Genomic DNA, 8,169 nt, shown 5'->3' on the forward strand with positions numbered 1-8,169 from the left:
CTCACAGGCCCGGGTGATATTTGTGAGGCTAATATCTCCTGAGAACATCCAGTGATTTGTCATAACTGCAGAGATGTGATGGTGATTTTAATCCCCTGAGAATCTTTTACCTTTAACGGTTTAATAATCTGGACGTCCTGAACAGCTGCTGGCTGCTATTTAAAACTGGATGTCTTTTTATATCCTAATTCTACAGAACTGCAGACCGGCTTATTGGCTTTGAACAGATTTCAGATGATGTAACATCCTGTTTTTGGTCTTTGACAACAAATTCTTTGAATAATTTCTGATCCAGTTTGAATATTTTAAAGATTTAAAATGAAAGTCCTGCCTCTGGAAGGAAAAAATATTGAAATTGGAATCAGTGCTGGGAAGAAATATAGTTGAGCAAATCCTCTGTGTCATCTCCTCCTACCTTGTTTACTGTAACGTCTGTTTCATCTCTGAATAGTGGAATTACATCTGAATCGTTCCAGAATGCTGTAAAGCTTATCAGCATCACTGCGGTACACATGGAGCCTCCGACTGGTTCATTTATAGTCCTTTAAGGGGCTCTTTGTAACAATTTGTAGCAATCGACACGTATTAATCATTCTTTTATTTGGCATTTATTTTGCCAGATGGCCGAGTCTGTCTCTTGTTGTCCTACACGAGCCTGTAGACGAATTGTTAAACCGTCTACAGTCTAAGAGAGAGCAGCAGTAGCTCACATTAGTTTAGAAATAGAGTCTGCCATCAAAAACTAATGAGCGCCTTCGAGCACCACACAGAGCCAGTTAAACACGGGGTACCACACAGAGGAAAAACATCTATCCAACACTTTGGATTGTATGACTTGATTTTTGTTCAAACTTTTCTTTTTTACTTTTAGAGGCTTCAAAATCCGCCCACAATGTCAGCAATCTTATCCGCCTTGCTCCTTTTTGAGTGTGCAAAGAAGATACGGAGTTGATGTTTTTCTCTTCTTGTGTGAACAAGTCATCTGATTACATTTCTGTTCAACAGCCAAGAGCTCTGGACTGACGGATTGTCGTCTTCTCTCATGTTTACAGCTCCTGTCTTCACTGTTCATTAGATGATTGGTTCTTACGGGTCTCTTTTCTACAGTGTATCACCGTTTGCACCAACACCGACAAAAAGAATGTATGTTAGAGCGATAATCGTGATGACAATGCCATCCCAACACTGATGACCTCCTTAAGTGCACCTCTAACAATATGGTGGCCATTCCCCTGAATACTCAGAGGTATATGTGAAAGAATGAGCGATGAAAACATTTTCTTTACATGTTCCAGTCAGTGTTGGTTTCATGAAGGTGATCTTACTTGTAGCTTAGACTAAACCAGAGAGGAGACAGACGGCTCATGTATACACATTTTAACATTTCTGTGCAGCTTTTGTTATATTTTACCCTCGAGGTTTTATACCGATATTTTCTTCGAGACTCCTAAGATATCTTTATTGACATAAACAAACAACATGTCAAACACAACACAAACTGATGAATACAGTGAATCACCTCTGAGGGAACTGATGCTATCTGAGTCTAAATCACTACAGCAGCTCAAACTGTGTGAATATTCACTACAGCTCAAATATTTTTATTACCATGTGACAGGTTTGCAAATTTCATGAGACTCAGGGACTTACAATGGCCTTATAACCAGTTAACAATTAATTAGAGCGCTACCAAGTGACAGTAAATGGTCGTCTATATATATATTTATAAAACTCTCCCAAACCTTGTCAGCAACACTGTCTTAGCTGTTCGTTTGGCTCAGTTTAAAATATTCCTGTCATCATCAGTGCCATTATATATTTGATTCAAAAATACCACGCTCAAAAATATATTGTTGTCAAGCTAAAAACATTATTTTTCCTCCTCAAAAGTCACATTTTATGTTTTAAGTTCAATAGCAAAGATGTCAGAATTCTGACAAAACATGTTCATCCAAAACACACAATCACATCGTCCTGAAACTAGACAGGTGGGTGTGTTTGAAATGTCACACCTCAGTGAACATACTGTACTGTAGTCATGTCATCACCGTGTTAGCTCCTCTGCTCAGCAGCAGTTACTGGCCTCCTGCGTCTGTTTTTCCCCTCCTAACCACAGAGGGGCGCTGCTGATCTTGGCGCTCTGGGCACTGGCCTCCTTCATCTCACCCTGCATCCCCACCTCCTCACTGGCCAGCCGTTTGTGGATCTCAGAGGCCATGGTGAGGAAAGCCCTCTCCACGTTGTCAGAGCTCCTAGCGCTCGTCTCCAGGAAGGAGACTTTAAGAGAGAAGGCCAGCTCCTGCAGGGACAGAGAAGAGGATCGTGACAAATACTCCTGATGAGTTCAAACAGACTTTTGAATGCTGAACTTAATGAATGAAAACATGCTCCCCTATTAAAAGAGTTTAGGTCATTACCGTTAAAAAGAATCCCCTCAAAGTCTTTAATTAAACTAGATTAAATTAAATTATTGATGAATTCACATTTTAAGCAATTTAATTTTGTAGATGGTGTAACTGCTTTATATTCTGTTGGGTGTTTTTAAAGCTACACCAGAGGATCATAATTCATGAGTTTACATTATGTATGACACGGAAAAACACCACAAAGTAACTGCCTTTTAAAAACCTGGCACCTACATTACCCACAATGCAATTTGCCACTGAGTGACATCACTGGAGCCACAAAAAAGCTTCACACTTGCAGTTGTAAACTCACTTTAAAGGGTAACTCCACCAATTTGACACATTCTAGAGCATCGCATCCTGACAGCTGCGAGAGAGATGGCTGGAGTTGTCTAATACTATTTGAGCTGATCACAGTGTGCAGCCTGTTACCTGAGCTGTGGCGGCGTCCACCACTTTCTTGCTAACGAGGTCAGACTTGTTTCCCACCAGCAGCCGGGAGACGTTTTCACAGGCGTAACGATCTATCTCGTCCAGCCACTGCTTCACGTTGTTAAAGGACTCCTGGGGAGGAAGGAAACAGAACAAAGAGTTGAAGGCAGCGGAGAGAAGTTAATGTTCAAACTCTGTCCTGTTATGCAGTTGTTGACATGACAAAAGCAAACGCTGACCTGCTCGGTGACGTCGTAGACGATGATGATCCCATGGGCTCCTCTGTAGTAGCTGGAGGTGATGGTTCGAAACCTCTCCTGACCTGCTGTGTCCCACTGAAGGACACACACAGAGGAAGATGGTGGGCCGGTCAGTCCTGATTCCTGAGCTTAGCTGACCAAGAATTTCCTGACTTTGTTCACTTTAACAAACAACACAAGTGTAGTGTAATCTTCCTGATCGGAAATCTAACATCTAATAAGTAAACTCTTACAATCTGAAGTTTCACTGTCTTCCCGTCCATGTCGATGGTTCTGATCTTGAAGTCAACTCCGATGGTGGAGATGTAGCTCTCAGTGTACGTGTCATCCTGGCAGAGGGTGACATATCATCAAAAACATGCAGTAACTCTGTGAATAAAGGGATTTCAGGTGTGTGTCTGTGTGTGTGTGTGTCTGTGTGTGTTTTTTACAGGCCTACCGCAAAGCGCAGCAGCAAACATGACTTTCCAACCCCAGAGTCCCCGATCAGAAGAAGTTTGAACAAGTAATCACTGGAAGACAACACACACAAATGTGCACACACGTCAAGACATCTGAAACTTCTTCCAAGAGGCTATCACACCCTGAGAAAACCTGACTGCAAAACTGTAATTGCAAACCTCCGGTGTACATCCAAATATAGTCATAATTGCAGATAGCTTCATCAAACAGACCCAGATGGTGAGACGCTGCACACTCCTGTAACTGTGAAACACAGCCAGAATAATTTCACTGTGTGTCGGCAGAGAACGACTCTATGGCTGCTTAGCTGCCTCTCTCATTTTTCTATTTAGTCTACAGCGAAAATAAAAGTGTTGTCTTTGATATATGTTTAAGTTTAAGGAATGGGTTTACTTAATGTCTTATTTTAATGTATTTCTGTGCAACACTCTACAACACTGCCTCGTGTCTGAATGGTGTATAAATAACTTGCCTCGTCTAGTTTAAGTTCCTGATGAAGGCAAAAAATAAAAAATAAAAACAACCCCATAGATCATCCAAAATGTCTTCACTGTGTAGACTTTGAGTTTTGATGTTATGGAGCTTGAACACACAAACGTGGTGCACACACACGCACACACACACATGCACACTGCTGCTGCTGCTCAGAATGGAAGGCTGTTAGATATCTGTGAGCTCATCCAGAGTCAGTCTTGTGGTGCTTTCTGTATTGTAAAGTACATATTACTGCATGTTGTGTGCACAGAATTGGGTTATTTCTTGGTCTTGAACTGTTTATAGTCTGCTCCTACATCCGTCGCAGAACACAGTACAAAGACTTAAATTAACTTTCATCTGTCATCTATCAGCTGTCAGATGTTTGTGATCTCTCAGCTTTGTCTATATTCGTGTGACATTATTGTGTGGCGTTTCTTCCGCTGCACAGAGGATCGTGGGTCAGAGTCTTAGTTACCCATCACGTCATCATGTTGGCAGTGGAGTCACTGGTTACTAAAGCAGGTTTTTGCTTCTAAGTGTATTATCTGTGTTGTAAAATCAAGTCATGACTGTTCAATCATTAGTCTTGAACTTAGCGTGATGTAAACAAGCCTCCAGAGCCGTGTTGCATATTATCCACAAACATACTGGTATTAAAGATGTCTCTTATATGTTTTATATCGTAAACAATTAGTTCTAACTTTCATACAGCTTAGTTGTGAGTAGAGACTGTGACAGGTTGTGGAAGATATCCTCATGTGCAGCTTGTGTGAGAGAAGTCACTCTTTCTTTGTCCTTTTTGGCTCTAAGGACTACAATACCCAGCAGCCACAGGGGCCTCGTGATCCAACTGCAAGCTAATTAGTATTTTCTATGCAAACTTCTGTTAAAAACCCTAAAAACCTTCCTCATAACTCTGTGACAACTAAGTCTGAGTCGTTTAAACCAATAAGATTCTCAGTTTTGTGCTTCGCATTTTATTTAGATACACACAGAATTAAAGCACACAATGGTACCCACACACAACACTGCTCTTATCATAGTTGGTGGTTGAGTATTTAACCAAGCGTTAACACATCAACAAACACAAGACTGCAAATATTCAGTGTCTCCCTGAACACTGTGCGTCCAGGTCAAAAACAAAGCTCCGGGATGTTCAGAGGTCTTAAACTGTCGCTTTACTTTTCACGTCAGCAGTCAGTGTTAAAGAGCAGACGTCAGTGTCTTCTAGTGGTTTACAGAAAATGCCTCGTAGGAACTACATGTTCACTCTTTCATAACGCAGTTTTACACAGCACACACACAAAGAACCGGCACTTACTATTCAGGATTCATGACGGCTGAGGTCGCTCCAGGTGACACGACAAAACAAACACACTCCCTGAAAATCAATCCTGAAGCTGGAAACAGACAGATTCTCTTCGACAGTGATGTTGTTTACTGCTCTGTTATCCCTTTCTGTGTGTGTCTGCGTGTGTCTGTGTGTGTCTGTGTGTGTGTGTCTGTCCTTTTGGAGGGCAAATGGCAGAATAAGCCAGAGCTACCTACCTCGTGAGCTGACTGATGAGCTGACTGGTTTGGATGCATTATTTATTAATAAAGACCAGCTCAGGTTACAGCGAGGACAGCACCTGGAACCAACACACACACACACACACAGTCACACACTGCAGTGCTCTCTGAGTCTAAACTAAACTTCACTGACACCTCATTTCTTTTCTCCTCATGTTTTCGTGATGTGATTGTGCTGATCTGTCATCGCTGTCGTTACTGTGCTGAGGTGCACCGCTCTGCGTCTCTGCTCCTGAGTGACATCACCTGAAACCAACAGCGGCGTCTCCTGTGCGTCACACAGCACTGCACCGACCTCAGCTCTGAAACTTGAAAACAAACAGGAAGTAGTTCTTGAAGCACCCAAAAAACTACAAATGAGACAACAGCAGCAGGCCGGCTGCAGTCAGAGAGGTCCTGGTGTGAAAGACGGTTTGCAGCACATTTTTATCTATACTTATATCTAAACAAACACAAGAATGATATGTTGTCACCATACAGAGTTTATTATTAGACCTTTTCAGTTTTCAATATTCACTCTCCATACTACGCTGGGTTTGGCTGTTGCTGTTTGTAATTTAAAGGAGCAGTAAATTATTCTGGAGAATCAATAATTAACTCTGTTTCTCTCGAATCCCTGATGCCCAGAAAGTTCCCGAACATATCACAATAAAATAATAATAATAACAATAAAAGGAAATGACAGGTAGAGATCGTAGGTTTTCTGCAGATACAGACTTCCACACAAATTGTTACAAATCCTGCACAGTGTACCTTTAAATGTACCTTGTGCACGTTAAGGTTACTGAGTCTATATCACTGAAAATATCTGCATACCAAAACTACAATAACCAAAACAAGGAAGTCACAGGTCAGAAAAAACTGAGTGGTCATAATTTGATCCGTAACGAGGGGTGTTCAGTTGGTTGCAGTCTGCAGTCACTTGATGTCATGTACCCACTTCAACCCAGAACAAACCACTTCTATTAGACAGTTTGTTTTTAAAAGTTTTCTTTATTTCCTCTTCTCTTGAGGACACTCACTCACAGGAAGATGCCTGACAAACACAATCACACAAAGCATAGGCTTCCACACACTTGAGCCTACAAACACACGCACACACACACACATACATACACAATCTCTCTGTCACAACCACAATAGCACTCTAGTGCCATGCTCTGCCTGTGTGGACCCACAGTCCAACAATGTGGCTGATTATTCCTTTAATGAGTGGTGGGTTGTGTGTTGAAGCGTGTTGTTAGCGCTGTATGATCACTGCACTTAAAGGAAATAATGGAGCTGTTCATCCTCAACAGTCTCAGTTAGTCTGCTTAGTCACAGATAACTGAGCCATTAAGCTGTAATCTATCTGTGATTGAAGATTTATTGATATTGATGTTGAAATGTTGCTTCAGAGGCTGTAACTAACTATCACACGTGGCTTCTTTCCTTTCCGCCCGTTAAACTCTGCTCCCCTGTTCTTGTTTCCTCTCCTGTCCTCTGCTCTTCCTCTTTCTTTCTGTTTTGAATAACTTTGTTCCTTAATTTTGTTTTTCTTATTCATGTCATACTTGTTAGTTCTTGACTTCCCTTTGCTTTCTCCTCCTCTCCTCTCCTTCTTTCCCTTCATTTGCCTTATTCTTTTTCACTTTTCACCTTTCCTTTACTCTGTTCCTTCTTTCATTTCCCTTTTTCATTTTCATTTTTTTCTCTTTAACTGTCTTCTTTCTTTTCCTGTTGTCTCTCTGCACCTGTGCTCATTGCTTTTCTCTTCTCTCTCTCTCTCCTCTCCTTACTCTCTCCCTCTTTCTCTCCTCCTTATTTCTATCCAGTCCAAGCCTCTTCATCCATCCTGGTTTCCTGTCTTCTCGTCTCCTCTTCTCCTTCCTTCTCCTCTCCTCTTCTTTTAGAAACAGAAAGAAGTGAAAGTGATGCCGGTTTGATTCCCGGGTGTGACCCCCCTGGTCACGGGAGCGAGCAGAGAGCAGGGGATTGTGGGATATGGGATGGCTGAGCAGCTGTGATGGGGTCAGGGGTCAGCAGTCCTGACGACGGCCTGTTGCCCGGGCAGAGGCGGCGGCACAGCGGTTGCTAGGGCAGGAGCTGGCTTTGTGGTGCTCCCCGATGGAGCATGGAGGTGGGAAAACTGGGGGAAGGGACAGAGAGAAAGAGAAGACATAAAGAACGAGAAGAGAAAGAAATCAACAAAGAGAGGGTTAGAAAGCAAGACGAAGGCTGGGAAAATGAGAAAGAAATGAAAATGAGCTTTTCTCGCTGTGATTGCTGTTTTTTATACTGAAAAATGACGATGGAATCAGTTTGTGAAAGAAGAACTCAAACTGTCACTGTGTTTGGAAAATATAAACACACAGACATTAACTACAGTCTGACTGGTGACGTAGCTGACAGGTGGAGATGTCATGGTTATAAGCTCCTTCAAGTTTCACTACATTTCAGTTTGTAACTGTTAAGGAGGATTATCAAAGAGTCGATTCAGCACTGGAGAAGATTCATATTACTGAAGTTTAGGGAACACAAACATGGTGAAATCACCATGATGTAAAGAGACGAGTTCGTCA

General features: G+C 42.0%; 1 protein-coding gene across 1 annotated transcript; it reads right to left on the reverse strand.

The window, feature by feature from the left end:
• Positions 1-835: 835 nt before the first annotated feature.
• LOC119013332 (ras-related protein ORAB-1-like) lies at positions 836-5,563 on the reverse strand. Its single transcript, XM_037087757.1, has 6 exons — positions 5,358-5,563; positions 3,537-3,609; positions 3,331-3,426; positions 3,077-3,172; positions 2,838-2,969; positions 836-2,299 (listed from the first exon to the last, which is right to left on the reverse strand). The coding sequence occupies exons 1-6, from the start codon at positions 5,369-5,371 to the stop codon at positions 2,066-2,068; spliced, it is 645 nt and encodes a 214-aa protein (XP_036943652.1). The 5' UTR covers positions 5,372-5,563; the 3' UTR covers positions 836-2,065.
• Between the last annotated feature and the right edge of the window lie 2,606 nt (positions 5,564-8,169).

The sequence above is a fragment of the Acanthopagrus latus genome, chromosome 2 (assembly GCF_904848185.1).
Source record: "Acanthopagrus latus isolate v.2019 chromosome 2, fAcaLat1.1, whole genome shotgun sequence".
Lineage (NCBI taxonomy): Eukaryota > Metazoa > Chordata > Actinopteri > Spariformes > Sparidae > Acanthopagrus > Acanthopagrus latus.